This window comes from Durio zibethinus, chromosome 12, assembly GCF_047325235.1.
Source record: "Durio zibethinus cultivar Kanyao isolate XHJ-2024 chromosome 12, ASM4732523v1, whole genome shotgun sequence".
Classification (NCBI taxonomy): Eukaryota; Viridiplantae; Streptophyta; class Magnoliopsida; order Malvales; family Malvaceae; genus Durio; species Durio zibethinus.
In genome coordinates, this window is record NC_143173.1 from 20,791,134 (window position 1) to 20,810,331 (window position 19,198).

The 19,198-nt window shown below is 33.5% G+C and overlaps 1 protein-coding gene across 4 annotated transcripts; it reads right to left on the reverse strand.

Annotated features, from left to right (window-relative positions):
- Nucleotides 1-1,576: 1,576 nt before the first annotated feature.
- Nucleotides 1,577-18,878, reverse strand: NRPA2 (nuclear RNA polymerase A2). Of its 4 annotated transcripts, XM_022892666.2 has the most exons (27): nucleotides 18,587-18,878; nucleotides 18,048-18,130; nucleotides 17,838-17,957; nucleotides 16,443-16,519; nucleotides 15,948-16,011; nucleotides 15,564-15,634; nucleotides 15,341-15,418; nucleotides 15,201-15,246; nucleotides 12,942-13,122; nucleotides 12,809-12,861; nucleotides 12,613-12,686; nucleotides 12,365-12,482; nucleotides 11,545-11,632; nucleotides 10,886-11,001; nucleotides 9,237-9,364; nucleotides 9,052-9,131; nucleotides 8,081-8,322; nucleotides 7,844-8,008; nucleotides 7,552-7,716; nucleotides 7,393-7,467; nucleotides 6,494-6,597; nucleotides 6,340-6,415; nucleotides 5,808-5,936; nucleotides 5,553-5,693; nucleotides 4,066-4,278; nucleotides 3,393-3,647; nucleotides 1,577-2,337 (listed from the first exon to the last, which is right to left on the reverse strand). In XM_022892666.2, exons 1-27 carry the CDS (start codon nucleotides 18,771-18,773, stop codon nucleotides 1,924-1,926), a joined length of 3,543 nt encoding a protein of 1,180 aa, XP_022748401.1. In that variant the 5' UTR covers nucleotides 18,774-18,878; the 3' UTR covers nucleotides 1,577-1,923. The 4 variants fall into 4 exon arrangements, with proteins under 4 accessions (XP_022748401.1, XP_089597300.1, XP_022748402.1 ...); XM_089741174.1 differs by lacking the exon at nucleotides 15,948-16,011; XM_022892667.2 differs by lacking the exons at nucleotides 17,838-17,957; nucleotides 18,048-18,130; nucleotides 18,587-18,878 and adding an exon at nucleotides 17,366-17,407.
- Nucleotides 18,879-19,198: the final 320 nt, after the last annotated feature.

Below are 19,198 nucleotides of genomic sequence, written 5' to 3' on the forward strand. Positions count from 1 at the left end.
ACCTGCTCTATTTCTCTCCCTCAACCTTTTCTTCTTTGCTTTAGTAAGCTCTTAGACCTCAAAGGGCTCTTCTACAACAAATTAGTCCAGGAACCCCATTGTTATCCGTCCTAAAGCCACGTTCCCTGGTGGAAATAACCATTAGGGCCTAGGCTTGGGCCGATGTAATCCCCTGAACCGAGGTATGTGTGCCAATTTGTTGGGTCTGGTTGATGTTGAGCTTGGTAATGTACCAACCCAATCCTGCTGCAGCCTGATTCAAGGTTTGGTTGATCTTGAAATTACTGTTTGTCTTTGCACTGCCATCAGAGCTAATGTCTTGGGCATCATCAACCTCAACTTACCAATGTCATTGAGCCTCTTACTCAATAATTGTGGAATGACGTCCTATGCAGAGTACCTGTGCAGCTCATGATTGTTCTACTTCTTCGTCAGCAATGTTTAAACACTGTTTGCCTTCATTTTGTCTTGACATTGGCGTTTATTGTTTGTTGCCCTGGTTCATGTTGTACAATAAGTCCTTGTATTGCTGCTGGCTCGTATAGGAAGGCTTGTCAACATTCCCTTTCATTACTTTTATAAACATCCGGAAAGAAACAAATATTTTTTGGTTATTCTACATAAAGTAAAGATGTTTAATGACAATAAATTTATGCTTCCAATTTCTCACACGAACAAAACTAAATTTATACTTTTACATAAAGAATTGTTTGTCAGGTACGAAAACCTGAAGAAAGATCCGATATTTGAGGTTGTCACAGTTTCAATTCTTGTCACTAAAATTAATATTTAATCGACAAATCAATCAGTTGGTGACAAGAAAGACCCGATATTGTATATAAAGGGGATAGCAGAATTCCTAGGCTTTTCTTTTTCAATGGATAAAAGAGAGAAAGAGGGAGTGATTGAAGAAATAGCCAAGTTTTGTAGCTTTAGCAATTTGAAGGATTTGGAGGTGAACAAGACTAGAAGAGTATTACACCTGAAAACAAATACCATTTTAGGAAAGCTGAAGTATGTGAGCACATCAATTATTTCAACTCATCTGCAATTGAACGTTTTGGTAAAATTCTTGAAGAAAAATTGAGTGGATCTGGTTTGGTCTTTTCATCTGTCTTGAACAAATTTTGTTTCAGCCTATAGAATGCATGCAGCTGCACCCTCATTTCAAGGCTTCCATATTTACCTTTGCATTGTCATTAAATCCAATTTTGTAAGGTCCCTTGTGCTTACCTACCAAGGGCTTAAGGGGGACTTTTTGTTTCTTTTTTGGATAAACTCATTTGCGTTACTTTGGGTTTGTATCCTTTACGATATAAAAAAATAACTTTTCATAAATTTATTAAATTTGATATACATAAACTTCCTTAAACCGACTCAAAAAAGACATAAGAAACAAATTCCAACATCCCCTTGCCACTAAATTAAAAAAAAAAAAAAAAATCATTTCTTAATCTTTGCCAATCTTTTGTTTCTGATCTAAATGGTATATGAATTTTGATGCACCAACAAATACCCACCAGCCATAAAATCATTAATGAAAAAAATACTAGAATGCGAGACAAAGAGAACAAAGAGAAAAAAAAATGCTTGAATATGAATCATAGAATTGGTTAATAATTAATTCTGACAAAATTTATAACAAACTCAAGTACAACATACATATTAACTCCATTAATCTCTTCTTTATGAATAAATAAGATTTATATAAGGATCATCTCAAAATATATAAAACTCAATTATATTTCAAGCCCAGTTTTGCGAGAAAGGAGTAAGATCTAACAATAGATATCAATCGGCATCCGACCCTTAAACTCGGGGTTCCTTAATCGGCGACCATGTTCGTCTCTTTGTCCAACTTCCCTCGAAGGATCAAACAGCCAAAGAAACATTCTCAATTCCCTGATAAACAGGATTTAGCCATCAAGCTCCAGCTCCACTACTGAGCTGTATAGTCATTTTTATGTTCATAGCTGCCAACTCGGCTGCCAAATATCTAAAAACATATGGCATTGCAACAGTCTCCATCCCTTTGCTTGTCTGGCAAGCATGGCATGTAACCTTCTTTGGAGCCTTTGCAGGAGGCAATCCACCGATCTCTCTAACTACACGCTTTGGCGGCTGGACAATTGCTGTGGTAAGGATGCTTCCACACAGAGAGCAGACATCAGCAATGTGATAATCAGAACATGTATGGAGCCTATCATGCAACAAATATGCAGCCCCATGAGCAAGCATAGCATCTCGTTCCATCTCTCCGAAACGTACACCTCCACCACGCTTTCTTCCTTTGATCGGCTGTCGAGTAATTTGATCAACTTGTCCGGTGGCACGAACCTGCATGCAATATAAAGAAGAAAATTCCACACTAACCGCTTGCAGCCATGAAATCCAACAATTAATTGCACACACACCATGAAATACAATGAGTACAAAGGGAAATAACTGATTCCAAAGAACAATTACAACACCATGAAATCCAACAATTAGTTGCACAAACAGCAATATAAAGAAGCAAATTCCACACTAACTGCTTGCAGCAAATGGATTTTGACAATACATGAAAGTTATTTCATAGGGGCAAAAAAATAAACCTCGCACATGCAATGAGCGAGATTTTATAATTACAAGTTCATAAATATATGGGACATTATGCCTATGCACACATAAAGAGAATCTTCAAAAATAAAAATTAAAAAAAAAAAAAGCATACGGCATGTGAGAAAGGTTTTCCATTATAAAAAAAAAAAAGCACAATCCTAGCAAAGATCACAAAAATGCAGAGTGCTCCTAACGGAAGACCTTATATATAAGGAGAAAAAACGGGTAAATTTCAATAGGATTCACATGCAAATCATAACAGACACTGGTCCGTCTGAGACATGTTACCATTTATTTAGGCCATTATCAGATAGACATGGGGAACCCATGTAAACTTCAGACAATTTACAAAAATATATATAAGAAAAAAAAAACCTATCATTTTATTGCAATCAATTGGACCCTCAAATATTTATTTTCATCCAATTAAGTCATTAAACATCTATTTTTTACTAATTGAACACTTAAATATCTATTTTCACCCCAATTGACCTCTCGATTGGATGTAAATGGGTGTTGGCGATTAAACAATTTTCGTATAATATGAGCTCAATTGGTGAAAATAGGTATTTGAGGACTTAATTGATTGTCCTCAAAGAAAGAGAGAGACGGGATCAGTCATGTAATTTATATAAATTAAAGAACAATAAAAAAATTAAATCAAGGATCATTGATAGGCCATAGAACTATTATCCCCTTGCTTGATAAAATAATGCCAACACTATGATCGGTAACGTAGAGATTTCACATAATGTTTTTAAAAAGTGAAAAAAATCAAAATAATTTCTAACCTGATATTTGTCTGAAACCATGTGTCTAAGTCGCTGATAATAAACAGGGCCAATAAATATCTCACATGTTAGTTCTGTTCCATAAACCCCACTGTATAATACCTCTACTCCATGGTAATTAAACCCACGATCCCTTAACATGGAACCAAGTTCATCAACAAGAGAATCAGACTCCGTCTCAGTCTTTCCATTAGCTCCCTTGACTGCATCAGAAAATGGTGTTGCATCCACAAATTTCCCATGTAAGCTTCCTCCCTGTGATACAAAATATTTAAAAATCAATGGCAACAATATTGGTCTTGATTCTTGAACTATTGAGCTTCTCAAAATCCTTGCAGTATAATTTGAAAACATAATACTTCACTCTTATGAACTCCAGATAATTTGGACTCAATTATGATAGTTGTCATAAAGAATAAAAATTGTAAAAGAAAAAGGAAGAATTTTAGTTTAACCAACTAAAACAAAATCACCTACAATTCTTAGACAAAATGCTCAAACTAATGAACCAATTGAAGTTTGAACCTTAAAAAATAATTCCTTCTTACTGCATTTTAAGGTTCCATTGAAGATTACTCATTAATCAAAAATTTCATTGTTCACCAATTTTCGAGTTTCAATGTCACATGCATGCATTAATCACAAACTCATCTCCGCGACTAATTGTTAGTACCTTAGCAGCAACAGATTCCAAAAGCATTGCAATTGTCATTCTTGAAGGAAATGCATGAGGATTGATTATAAGATCAGGGCGCATTCCTGTAACTCCAGAGAACGGCATATCAATATCTGCCCACAACTGAGAGCAAACACCTTTCTGGCCATGTCTGCTGCTAAATTTATCACCAATGACAGGGTTTCTTGGATGTCGAAAACGAATATTAACCTGGTCAAAACAGATGTGTATAAAAGACAGTAAGTATTAGCCAAGAGCATAAGAGCATGATGATGTTTAAGTAATCAATGACTAATAGATTTCAGAAGAAAATAATGTTTCCAGATGACCTCTTGTACAACAAAATATGATAAAAGTTAAAATCATTAAAACGAGAGCTTATTTTAGCAAAACAAAACTATAGAACAAAAGCATTAAGTAAATAAAGTAAAGGTGTTATTATACAACTATTGCTTTCTACTTATTCTAAACTATTTAGTCCTGTAAGATGTTAACTGTTTGACACATAAGAGAAAATATGATAATGCCGAAAGTAATGCTAATGATCTCTTGGCTATCAATTCAATATTTCCTAGAAAATAATGCAACTGATCTCTTGATAAAGCAGAAGATAACACTAATGCTATGTCTATTTTAACACTGAAAGGCGGAAAAGCTGAGCAACACTGGTAGCATTTTATCTAGAAATTACAAATGCAGAAAGTTCGTTACTATAATCTATTCAATATATGTAGGATTGCAAGTGTGTGTTTAGCCTAGCTTATGGAAGAACTTTTCTACTGCAAAAGCAGACAATGTCTGGCTCTCATAGTTTTAAAATTTTTAGCTTATCTATTTGAGCTTTTAAACAGAGCTACAAATTCAGGATCCGATAAAAAAGTGCTAAACATGTAATAACAAATATTGTATGAAATTTTTTATATTCTCGTATTATCATTCAATAATTTAGAAAATTATAGGAAGAATTATATTATTTTACATTCATATTTATTATTTGGTCCAATTTTTCTTCGGATTACATATATTTTTAATTATAATTAATAAAATGTTTCTTTATTTTATGGAAAATTATCTAATATGCCACCGGTAGAGTTTTCAAACTCCAATGGGGTTAAAAGATAAACACATATTCTATGAAGGTATATTTAGAAAAACACTAAATGAATATAATAAAAAAGGATAATGTCAAATCTTTTAGCCCCTACTTATAGAGTTTAAAAACTCCATGGATGGTTTATGAAATAATAATCCTTATTTTATTTATTTCTTTTATCTAAAAACTTATGATTCAGTCTAATAAAGTTCATTGTTCTATTTTTGTCATTTATTTTATTTAAGTTTGTCAAACATTAAATTAGCTTCTCTTTACAATACATTTAGAACTCTACTCAAACAACACTTGTGACAGAAGCCCCAGCAAGGCCAAACAATCCCTAAGCTTTTCTCTGATAATGAACGAGTATGAAATATGCTGTACTGCTTACCTTCTGAAGATGCTTCTTGTTTTTTGTATCAACTGTGACATAGTCAACAATTGCTGTTTCTGAACCCTTACGGTTGAAGATTTTCTTTGAATTTGTCACCTGATTAATGGTACTACAGTAAGGTGCATTTGGATGTATCACCTGAAAATTGTCACCAACAAGGTGGACCACAAAATAATAGCACGAAAGAGTTTGAGTTTTGATCATTGTTTTAATTGACGAATAAAAGAGACAAAATACAAAATAGAATCTAACCTGACCAACATATGGAAGTCCATCTGAATCAACAAAAGAAGATATTGACTTATCTGAATGTTCTCTTTTAAAAATTCTTTGACCTCGATCTGACTTGCTCTTACTGTCACACAAGTCAATAGTTTCCGTCTACAAAATTGATCAAAATATTAGGATAAGCAACAGTAAAAGCCACATAACAAGAAAATGTATGTGTCAGCATTAGCGTGAAACAATATGAGACAGATAGAGAGAAACAAATCAGAGAACATTATACAAGAAAAGAGAGAACTTGTAAATTGATCATTTGACAGGTAAGGGTTCTTTAACATTTAAGGGGTGTATGGGAATCCCAGAACAAGGGAAGCCAAGTACAACAGAAATAGTTCTGAAGACAGTTTCACAACTTCACCTATTCAAAGATTCAAACTACTAATTCTTAAATAGTCAAAATAATTGAGAAAATCTCCTTGAGAATTGGTTCCATAAGTTGGAATACTCCAAAACTATGAAGACAAGAAACAAAAAGCCATGCAGGAGAATAAGAGCAAACCTGATATATTTGTCCATGACACATCCCACGTTCCACGGATGACTTATTCAAAATCATGGCATCCTCCATATCATATCTACATAATACGAAATAGTTAGCTTTAGGGTACTTCAACTTGACAATGTTACTTCACATACTTATCTAAAAAGCATACCCTGTATATGCCAGAACCGCTACTATTGCATTAGTTCCCGAAGGATAATTATCCATGCAGTACTTCGTATATGTTTTTGTGCGCACGATTGGAGTTTGAGGAGTCTGAAAATAGCCCAGAAAATTTGTGTATGAAAAGCAATAACAAGGTCACAGTTGCCATTAACATAGTATAGTTGATAGAGCTCCCAGGCCCCAGTAAAAGCAGACAAAGAAGATTAAAATAAGTATCTTCCACAAACAAATTAAGAAAGGGTGGTAAGGAAGATAAATAGTTAAAAAGGAAAAAATATAAGGTTAATGTAATTAAATGACAAATTTTTCCTTAATTAAGATTGATCGAATACACTACGTAACTACTTGATATAGCAAAACTGAAACAACAGTTGTATCTCGCTAAAAGAAAAATCTAATCAATCAATTAACATATAAGTGCAACACCTTCCAAATGGCAACCAGTGGATAACTGCTTTCTGTACTACTGGCACTAAAGGGACTTTGTGTATAATGTATATTAAATAATTGAAAGAAATTATTGTATTGACCAGTAGTGAACAAATTAGTATATTACCAATTCATCCCAGCCACTTTTATGGTCAAATGCCAGTGCCCATAATTATCTTTCAACCCCAACCACCTTGCCACCAAAATATACCCCCCTAAAACCCTAATTTTCTCCTAATTTAACCCAAAACATCTCACATAGGGAAATTACCCTAGCATGACTTGTGCCAATAACTCAGCATCACGAGCAGGAACAGCCCCATATAGAGAAATGACTAACAAAAGGATTTCAAATAAAGCATAAACACCAAAGGAAAAAACTAGAAATTAGTACAAAAATTAAGAACCATGTTTGCTTCCCTGAAAAAGGAACAAAGAATATCAAAGGAAAAAGACCTGAAGATGATACAGCTTTTGATCTGCACGTGACTGAATTGCTTGTAAAGAAAATGCCATTGTTTGTTTTGCCATCTATGAACCCAAAAACAAATAAAGAGTAAAAATATTGAACATTACAAATAGAATACAGTGCCTTTTTAGGAACATGGTAAAAACCTGGCACTGGTACATGTTACGTGGACTTTGATTATGATCTGACCAAGGTGTAAGATTAGCAACCACACTAAGCATTGCAGTTGGAGTAAGTTCTTCATGAGTTGCAGGAAAACTATTACTTCTTCCTCCATTCCCACCATCTGGACATTTTATTTCCATGAAAACCTACAAAACAGAAGAATTAGCTCTCGTCTGCTAAATTGGAATTTTGAACTGGTTCACATGATTACAGTCTGAAATTTAAACATAAAATGTTATTGATCTAGAAAACAGAAAACAAATCTGTATTCACCTGTTCAAATGGCCCAATAAGTTCAATATCCTTCCCATCCACAGAAGGGATAGAAATGTTTCTGACCGGCCGAATAAATCTAGATGGTGTAGTGAACAGGAACAAACCAGGATATGTGCCTCCCAAGCTCAAAGGAACATATCCCACTTCCAAGTCATCAGGAATCTGAAATACACAACATAAATTTTAAAATAAATTTAATAAAAAAGGAATCACACAATGAGCATCAAAACAGACCACTGAAGCAGCTGACACTTTCAATCTCCGCAAATGAGCAACAACTTTGTCAGCTTCACCAGAAGGTAAAGAGCCAATAACACAACCATCTAAAAGAACGGGAAGAACTTGAGGAGGCCCAGCATGATCAACTTTGGGCCATGAGGTTGTCATTCCAACCCCAACTAGAACATCAAGAATAGACATTCTTATTTTAAAAAAATCTCTGATATTTCCTTGTGAGTTGTAGTACGATGTAATTCCTGACACAGAAATTACATGTCAATCCATAAGAATAACACTTGTAGCAATTTGTGGATGAGAAATCAAACATTGATGAGTTTGTACATGTAATTTGTTCCTTTTCCTTTAAGGCTAAAAAACAAAGGAAAAAAAGATTCAGCATGAAATTTGAAGCCCAAAACAACCAAAATTTTTTCAGTATTTGTTTTAATTGGAAGCTAGATTCATCTATTAAAATTAATTGTAATTTCAAGCCCCCTGTTTTGATTGCTTTTAGTACATTTTTAATGATATTTTATGAATCAAATCATTTCTAAGTTTTATTTTATTAAAAGAAAAGATAATCAGCAGGTTATGCATTTGGAATATAAATAGGAATGGGCTATAAAAGGGCAATTGTGTAATTATGACACAACCATGGAAAAAACTGCCGTTTGATACCTATATTTTCAACATTAAAACCGGTTATAGCAGTTTCAGACAGTTATAACAAATAAATTTGCCTTCTTTCGTAAGCAATGACAATGCTTCAGGAAGAAATAAGCAACAACAATCACAAGGTAGGGGCCAACAATGTCAAGAACATGCTAAAACATCTATTGACATCCTTGCCTTCAACATTGAGGCTCCTCTATGGTTGCTTGAAGAAAAAATTACTTCAACCAAAAAATTTAGACATTAGATGCAAAAACTATTCACAGATTCACACCTTTTTGTGGCAAAACAAAGCGAATAAAAGTTGAACTTACGGCAAGTACAGGTCATGTGGTTCAGCAATCCACAAGGCTCCCCATCGGGAGTGTGCACCGGGCAAAGAAAACCCCAAGATCTATATATCAGAAGAGGGGATATTACCAAAAAAAAGCCACATGAATATAGTAGTTTAAAGTAAATAAGAAGAAATTTCAGACTATATTGGCAAGCAGATACATACTCAGGTAGCAACTTGCGAACACTGGTCGTACGAAGTCCAGCAAATGAAGCCCCACGATGAACAGACCGAAAAAACGAAATAAAACGTAGATAGTTAAGCCTCTCTGCCTGAACCGTGAAACCAGCCCTCTAATGAAACAAAAGAAAACTCAAATGATTTTTTCCAACATTTACAAGTGCACCCTATAACATTAAACATGTTATGCTGTATAATAAAGGCAAAACAAAGAAAGCTTTCAACATAAGATGCATAGGAGATATACACAATAAATAAAAATTTCACAGAAGAGAACCCTCAGATATGTGAAGAAGCAAATTTTAATAGTTAGAAATCACCTCAAAAAGGCAGTTACTTCAATTATTAGTTTAGGAGATTGATGATTTAAAATGTGCATGAATATTCTCAAATTATGCTTCTAAATCAACCTAAATGTGCTAATTGGTTTTGACTTTTATAGCAGACTCAGCAGCACACCTTTCAACCTCCTCAGACACAAGCATCTTGTGGCAAAACAGATTCTTTTTCCTTTAACTTCAAGTTATCCAAAAAATAATTGTTATAGATCTAACTGCAGTAAATTGGGGATTATTTTCAACAAGAATAAAAAGCATCCTTTCCAACCATGCAAGTTAAACTAAATGGTCATATTATGTCATTGTGCACCCTAGAATCACGCCTTGAGAAGATCAGTAAAAGCAAGGTCCCTTTTATAAAGCAAGGTCCCTTTTATAGTTTCAACCATGTCTTCTTTGAAGTTCCTTTCACTTTTTTTTACATGGGTAATTACAACGGGAGGATATCACCTACAATAATTGTACTAAAATTAACCGATCAGATTTTTGAGTTATGTAGGGTCAAAATATTGTATGGAGTCCACTCTTATAAGCGGTGGACCCTCACATCATTTTTTATTGTTATTGGACAATTGTAGCATTGTAGTAAAAAGAATTGCAGTTGAAATGCTCCCATCTACATCAAGTCACATCTTACATGTGCTGCTGTATGCTTTTATCTCACACATACAAATCACCTTGAATAAGTCCCTTACTTTGCCCTCAATTATCATTACCTCCACCTTCCATTGATGAATCAATTGGATTTATTATTTTAAAACCACAGAATTTTTATTAGATGTATTAACTGCCTTCTATTGTTCTCTAGTTCAGATACATTCACAGATATAAAGTCATCATTAAATAGAGCTCTCTGACTGGTATTGCACTTTCATTCACTGGAATCCTTCTGTTGCTATACATAGTAATTGAGTTGAAGTGAAAATTAGGTGAATTTACTAACAGCAAGGAGCATTATTAATCATCTTTGTACAACCACCAAAAAGAAGAAAAGTTTAACCTAATATAGCCGGTCAAATTTGCAAACATGGTCATGGGCAAAGAAAGTCACTACCCAGTTATCATCCCACCAAAGCAAGACCATTAAATGAAATGAACAATAAAGGTCATTATGGTTATCAGGGGTAATTGTGCTTGGGCTTGGATGGGAGCTCAAGCAGTTGTAGAATGAGTTTAACAAATGGGAGGAAGGAAAGAATATACAAACTAAAACAGCATTCAATATCATAGTTTAAGTTAACAGATGCACACATTTTTTGTTTAAAGTTGGCAATAAAAACATATGAAAGAGCTAACCTGCTGTAAATCTAAACCTGTCTGTGTTATCAATCTTCCAGTTTTCAACAAATTCTCAATTGCTGCACTGATCTGCTTTGCAGAATTTTTGTCCATCACCTTCTTGACATCTTTTACTGCATCAGCCCACAACCAACAAAAGCAATATCAGTCCACAAGCAGAAAAAAGTGGCACAATCTTTGCAAATTCCGAATCTGACATCATAAATCTTAAGCAGCAAGTTCGAACAAGATGAAGACTAAATTTGTATGCTTAGAAATTTGTTAAATAGTTTCACGGCTGTGTTAGGTACAGATGTTAAGTAAGGTAGGTCAGATCAGGCAAATGTTGGGCTTTTTCAAGTTCAGAACATATTGGATTGTTTGGATTGTTGACTTGTCAAGTCAATTCAGGTTAGCTTAAATCAGGTTCATCCAGCTTTTACCAAATTGAACATTCCATGAAAAGACCACTGCACTTACACTAACTGCAGTAGTAGAATTACAAGTATATCGTCGTTCAAAACCAATAAGTGCAACTAATGAACTAGTAAAACTTTCAGCCACCAACAAGATTCAAAAGAAGTGAAATATTAGAAACTCTATAAAACACAGCATGATGGCACAGAAAGAGAAGGCAACTACCAAAAAAAGATAGAAAAGGCAAGAACATAACATACAGCTGCAGAAATCAAAATTTTTGTCTTTGTTGTTAATCATATCTTCAATAAGCTTTTTTCCTTTGCGCAACCAATCTTCAAGTTTCTCCTGAAACCAAATAAACAACTGGTTAACATTCAATCTTTATGTGAAATTACATCAATGGGGCTAAATTAACATGGTTCAGATACCACTACTTGTACCATGCATTAGTGGCCAAAATAAGAGGTCAACGATAAAAAAAAAAAAAATCCTGGTTTGATAGAAAACAAAAATAAATAAGACTTCTGAATTCTGATAATCAAATAACCGCTAAGAGGTCAACTGCAAAAATAATGTATACTACATATAAATATGGTTTAAGGGGTGTGAAATTTTGAGTGAAGATTATATCACCCTTTTGCTTTTGATTGAAGTTCCAATTATGTCATTTTATTATTTATTTTAAATAATTGTATTTAATTAACAGTCCTTATCCTGTTACACTAAAAACAACATTAGAAAAGTCATAAATCTTGTCATTAAATAACTAACTTTAATTGAAAATAACAGTTAGTTAATCATTAATAGAATTTTTATCGTATTAAAATAACTTGTAAATAGTATTATTTCAATAAAAATAATTAAAATAAACAAATAATATGATCCACATGCAAATTGCATGCAATTAACTACAAATTAACCACGAAAGGTCAGCCAGTTGATGCATCTCATCATATTTTTAGTAAGAATTTAGTACCCTGCTAGTACAAATCTTCCATAGATTCTTTAAAAATTAAAACACGAAACAAGAAAATAAAAAAATACAAAATTTCTTCAAATAGTTAAGAGTGTTTCTACCTTAAGGTAAATGGTAATGAGATGACCAGGAAGTAATACTTCCTGATTTTGCAAGGAATCTGAGTTATCGGGTGCAGAAGTTTGATCTATAAGTGAGAAAAGTTTCTGCACCATAAAGCTAAAGAGAAGAAGTTAAACAGAAATCCGAAAGCAATAAAGGATTATTGTTTATGAAACAACTGAATGTTTAAAGATTATTCTAAAATATGAAGCTTAAAGTAGGGATAAAGAGAACCCCTGTAACTTACATGATTAGATTAAACTTATCATTGTTGTCACTCAAATGAACAAATATATAATTCCTCAGCACAGCATCAGCAACCTACATATATAACATTCAAAATAAATAAAACATTAAATAGTGCATCAAATGTCTCAGAATTCACTCTAAAAGAGCCTATGGGAACAAACTAGCTTCTTTTATCTTTACAACATACAACTTACAGAAGAATAATTCTCACTTTCCATTCCCTCCATAACAGGTTGGAAGTGTTCCCCTACATTGACAACACGGAATTAATATAGATGCTTAACATATAAAATAAAATAATAACAAAACAAGTATAATAGTAAGCACCAATATGCTGTAGACACTGCTCCTGAGTAAAAAGCGCCAAGTGCCGGACTTCATCAAGAATAATCTTGGTCCTTTCACCAACAAGTTGAGTGCCAACAGCCCCCTTTACTTCCCCATTTTTCTCATTATAGCAGCATGTCAATTTTGTATAAATTTCGTGATCACTAGTGTCAATCAGAGCCTAGTAAGAACAACCAGAATTAGACAAGAAAAGGATGTGAATTTCATGAGCTTAAAAAACTAAAAGGAGCTAGCATCAACTTGCTGCTGGAAATGTGATGAAGGAGTGAGTCAATTGAAATTTAATTTTAAGTTGCACTAGTAAACAATTGAATAACCTGGATAGAGAAGCACAGAGATATAAGAAGGTGGGACACTAAGGAGTATGCTACACATAGAAATCATATTTTGAGGCTTGCACCTCATGCAGAAGCATATACTGAAACAGGGAGGAGTTGAAAAGATTGGGACAATAACAAACATCATTCTGATGCAATATAAAAAAAAATTTACCTGCAACAAAAATATTATGAAGAAAAGACAACCACTCTAAAATCATAAGTTTTCAACCAAACAAAAGCACTTCAGAAAAGCAGCGATTAACTGAATTGAGTGAAAGATGAGGCTCAAACTAGTACAGGAGAAAAAGATAACAGATGATTAGTGGAACATCGCTTCAAATGACAAAGCAAGAACAAGTACATACACTATTTGAAATAACTCCAATCAACTATCATTGGGGAAGAGAAATTCTAATAAGTACAAATTGGGGTATTTAGAACCAATACTTCATTGTTCCAAACTAGGGCTCCATCATCCCCAACATTTCATCATGATCTTAACCCAAATCAAGCAAAATTCTTCAAATTATATGAAAACCCATTTCAAATTCATAAAAACTCATAAAAATAAACACAGTAAAAGAACCAAATAGCAATTTTGAGAACAAAAGGATAATTTTATTTTGCTGTTGGACTCAGTTGGAGGAGTTTTGCCAAGGTTGGCATGTGTTTTTTGGTGGCGTTTTGTAGGTCGCCTTGGATGAAGGAGGCTGGCTTTCAACAGATCAGCTTGGAGATTGAGGCTTAAAAAGGGGATTGTCGAGGAAAGAAAGCTATTGGAGGGGAGAAAAAGATGTGGAGGAGGAGTAGGCTTTTATGAGGGCTTGTGAACTTTCTTGGTGGCTACAAAGGGAAACTTACAGTCGGAGGAGATTGGAAGTGGAAGGAGTTTTGGTGGTTGTCTTGTGTTTCAAGGAAAGGAAGAAAAGAGTGTGGAGGAGAGAGGGAGATTGTGGAGTGGGAGAAGGAAATCAGTGCTGGAATGGTCATCGGTTGCTTCAGAGGTGGTCAACAGAGTTGGGTTGTGGGTCTGCCTCAGTTTATGAGGGTTTGTAGGTTGTTGAGTTGTTAGCTATCTGTTGTGGATGAGTTTAGGTCATTGTCTTCCGACCTCAAAAGAGGGAAGAAATTTTCCTCATATTTAGGTGTTTTCCATTGACCAAGAGTTCATTTTTGGTTGACTAAATCTTTTTCAACATCCAAACATCAGAAAAAACAAAAAAATTGCTTCTAGAAGCCATTTTCTGGTTACCAAACAAAGCCTAAAATTTAACAAAAATAAAGTAAAACAAAACTCTATACTGATAGATACATAAGCTACCTTTCAATAACCGTGTTTATTTTTGAACATCAAGAACACCATAACATGTTATAAACTAGAATGTCATATCATCTTATTGGATGCATTATAACACTAGAGAAACCATTATCCACAATCTCCCAAATCAGGCAATCAACATAAAAGAGGAGATGTTCCCAAAATTGAAGAGAATAATTCTTACAAAATGCCCTAAATGATGGAAATGCCAAAAGCATGCAAGAAGTTTAAATATCAATTAACAGAGATCAGTGTTTTGTGCCTCACTTCTCCACCAACAGCATGATGTAATGCTTACAACTTCTAAAATTCCTTATGAAATCCATATACTACTCAAATACTCTGAAACATATTAGACCACTAACAGAAATTTGATATATCCTAACTGACATGATGTATGTGCTCCCACACAAAAAGTCCTGATCAGAAACATCAAACTTTATAGGACAAACATGATTCCAACTGGTTTTGAACATGATTCTATACATTTTCCCAAAATTTTATAGCATATGCACTAGCGAAAAGACAAAAAACGGTCTTTCACATTATTACATAAGAAAGGCTTGAGGAGATTATATATAAAAGAACTAGTGACAAAACCTTTAGTACAATGCCTACAGGAAGCATGTATTCCCTCCCCTGTATCCTGCAAGAGTGAATTAAAACGAAATGTATATAGCTTATTTCAGAATCAAAAACCAAAAGCATCATTGTTCTACTTCCAGCTCGGAGTTTCTTACCAGAATCCAAGTCTTGCACTCCCATTATGAAGATAATATAACTTAACTGTCACTGAAGATAGATCTTCTCTCACACACCTATAATGACAATTATATGAGTATCCAAAAACAATTAGAGCAGTAGAGTAAGAAAGATCTAATAAGATCTTAAGTGGTCCAATGAGATGATGAAATATAAACTTGAACAAAAAGAAGGTAATTATATCCATAAAATATAAAGAACCTTATCACAACTGCTTTATCCGTATAACCTTCCCGACGATCACGAAATGAATTCCGTACCAAGCTCATCGGCTGAAAATAAAATACTGCCTCAGGAATGCAAAATTTTGTAATCAAGGAAAAGATAAAGGAAAAGAAGAGCAACTAAGAAATGGTGATGTGTCAATAGATTTAGTATTCTATTCTAGATGCTTGAATGATATTAATTTCATTGACCTGAAACACAAAAGGTCACTGAAGAAAGTAAATAATTTGTTAGCAAATAGAGTAGAACACTAAAACTTGCAAGAGATTAAATTGTAAATCTAGCTTAACTCATCAACCAAAATGAGAATGTTTTCCCTGTTAGTTAACAGAATAATATACAAACAGAGGGCTCACTCACATAATTCCTTTTCGGCAATATCAATAGTCGGACAACTCTCTCAAGCCCATTCAGAATGAAGTAACTGCATAGCATGAAATTTTTAAATGGCTATTAATTTTAAGGGGAAAAATCACAATTAGACAAAAATGGAAAGAAAATAGTGCACTATGCATGATTCATGTGTTTGAATCATTCATATAATTGATTTCCATATGAGATTCATATAGGTTCCACACCAGAAACAAACAATCAATTGTTTATTTATAGTATAGGGTGTCTACGCTCCTAAATACAAGAAATATGGGCTGGGCTCAAATGATCATGATAACACAAGATGTGTAGAGCACTTGTAGACTTATAAAACAGCAAAAAGCAAGATGAAAGGCAAGCAATCTGAAACTTATGATCTACAATAATAAACTTTCAAACACACCTAAAAAATGGGCATGCTGGTAATGTTTAAACTTCTATGGATGTCAAACACAATGGTTGAAAGGTCAATGAATTACTCACCCACCCATTTCAGATGACTCTTCTTTGCAAGCAACCAGTTTTTTGGCATCAGCATCGCGCAAATAACAACGTTTTGACTGCATAAAAATAAAATACACTCAGCCCATGACTACCAAAGTAAAGCAAAAGAAAAATTATAGCATAGATAAATCCAAGGAAAGGGCAAATTTGGATCAAAAAATACTACACAAAGTACTTTGCACATCTCTTTGTGCACAGGCAACCCATGAAGACGAAATATGTTGGAAATTAAATGTGAAGATATTCGTTAATTCTGCAAACTGCCAATACAAAAGGATTTGTATTCCTCCTGCAGGGGTCATGACAGTCATGCTCCTAATTTATAATAATGATTTTGGAAACATAGCCTCCCTCCTACTACCCCTTAATTAAGGACAGAAGAGGGTGCAAACAAAAATGAATCAACCACTGGGTCCTTTTTTATTTTTGTTTTTCCTTTTCTCTTCTCACCTTGCCCCTCAAAGCATAGGACATCTACTTAAAAATTATGCATAACAAGTAATTAGCATATTCATCACCAGAATAAATATGTCCTACAACACAACCAAAGCAAGACCCATTTGCAACATGGCAAACAATAGAAAAGTTTGATATAAGTATATTAAAAACTTTTGGTTTTGAAAGATTTACTGAAAACAATTAGTAAGATAAAAATACAATCAGGACATAAAAAGGTATAACGAAGTTAACATGGCACAGGTTAGAGCAAGAATACAAAAGTAACAATTTGATGTATTTAAGAAACGTGAAGAAGCTGACAATATTAACAGCAACTTGAACTAAAAGTTTCAAGCCAACACAAAGAGGAACCAGTAATGCAGCCAGGGTTTTAGATAGCCATGTCCTACATGGTATGTCATGTATAGAACAAGTGCATTTTTTGAGCTTTAGTAGATATATACCTACAAACTCTGGCAAATAGCTATAAACTCCAGCCTTAGGACTTTGATAAAACTTCCAAAAACTTATTAATAGAACTCCGTCACCTTATAAGATATCACAACATATAGAATATGCTTTAGAATTCTTGGGAAACTAAAGAAATTAAACAAATTAAATACTAAATAAAGATGAAAACAAAGTAACAACACCACCTTTTGCAATTAATCACTTAAATATTATCAAAATAAGGCTATGGATTCAAACAATGATCCATATCCAGCAAACTAAATACCCTCAGTTCTGAAATTAAAGAAAATAAACAAGCATAACAACCATTTGTAAAACAATATTCCTATAATCTAAAATTAAATTTCTCATAATCTAGTTAAAACATGTTTATTACAACTCCCTTATTTGAACACAATCATCAAACAGTCTTCGCAAAACATAAAATTTAGTAAAAGACGGAAACAAAGATCGAAGAAAACTAACCCTTAACATTATAGGAAATTCTCCAAAATTAACCTTTTCCCTTATAACAACTCCACCATCCCACTGAAAGCAAACATCTATATGCAAGCTCCCTGTATAAGAAATTTTTGCTTGTCTGCACTGTTTAAAAAGAAAATTCCAATCAATTAATGAATAAAGTGAGAACCATACAATAAACCAAAGACTGAAAATTATGATCTAAAATTTTACTTCAAATGGATGCAAAGCTCCTACTGACGTCTTTGAAGACCGTTCCTTTTGTGGTGGATATACCTCAGGATGGTCCAGCCAGAGTAAGATACAAAGTCAAGAACAAACATCAACCACGTTATACAATTACATTCAAAAAAAAAAAAAATTAAAGTTCTGTTTGGTTATCACACTCTTGTAACACTAATTCCAACATAACTGTAAAACCATGCCTTCCATTCATTAAAAAATAAATAAATTTTTAGTTTTTAATTCATCAATCACACTTTTTTGCCCTTCCTGGAAAAATAAAATTAGCAAAAGCAACAATCAAACAGCAAATTATTCTTTAGCCACAAAATTTTGGCTAATTTCTCAAAAAAATAAAGTTATAATTACAATTTAAGTCCATAATTCACAAAAAAATAATTTTTTTACTTCAATAATCGAAAATATAGGTAGCAAAAAGCAAATGACAGAAACAGCAACCAAAACGAAAACTAAAAATTATATTTTTAAAAGGAAATTCGAATAAAATAAATTCCAAAAGAAAAGGATATTTCTAAGGGTTTTGTTGGAGAAAGAATCAATGATTTGCACAGGCTTGACGCGTTTAAGCATAATTTCTAAGCCTCCATCGATCATGTAATCGAAAGACTCGATATGATGTCTGAATAGCTCCTTTAATTCTTCTAGCTCTTTCGCGCTTGGAAGCTGCCCCGGTCTCCTTTTACTCTGCCCTTCCATCGCTTATAGTATCTGGTTGATCTGAGTAAGGAGAAAAGTTTGCGGACGGCAAAGGGTTTAGGGTTTAAAAAATAAACACAGTGACGCACATAACTGTGTGTTTTCGGGGAGGTAAAGGGTTTAGATTTGAAAATATAGGCCTGAATGGGCTGGGCTGCACATTGTTTGTTTTTTTTTTATAAAATATTAAAAAATTTTAATTAGACTCTTATATTATTATTGTAACTAAAGAAGCCTCTTGGCTCTTAATTTTTTATTAATTAAGCTTTAAAAACAGAGAAAATTTCAAAAAAATTATTAAAAATAATAATATATAAGATACCTACTCATATGATACCTAAGCTCAAAAATTTTATGTTCTATGATACTACTATGAATTTAGATCTTTCTAATTCAACTAGGACTATAATTCTTTAGTTCAAAAT

What these genes read in the sequence shown, in the direction of transcription:
- NRPA2 (XM_022892666.2), bottom strand. Translation starts at nt 18,773, where the DNA reads ATGGAAGGGCAGAGTAAAAGGAGACCGGGGCAGCTTCCAAGCGCGAAA. An exon ending in CTCCAACAAAACCCTTAGAA is followed by an intron (nt 18,131 to 18,586) that starts ATATCCTTTTCT and finishes TTTGTATCTTAC; the next exon opens with TCTGGCTGGACCATCCTGAG. An exon ending in GAGTCATCTGAAATGGGTGG is followed by an intron (nt 16,012 to 16,442) that starts GTGAGTAATTCA and finishes CATGCTATGCAG; the next exon opens with TTACTTCATTCTGAATGGGC.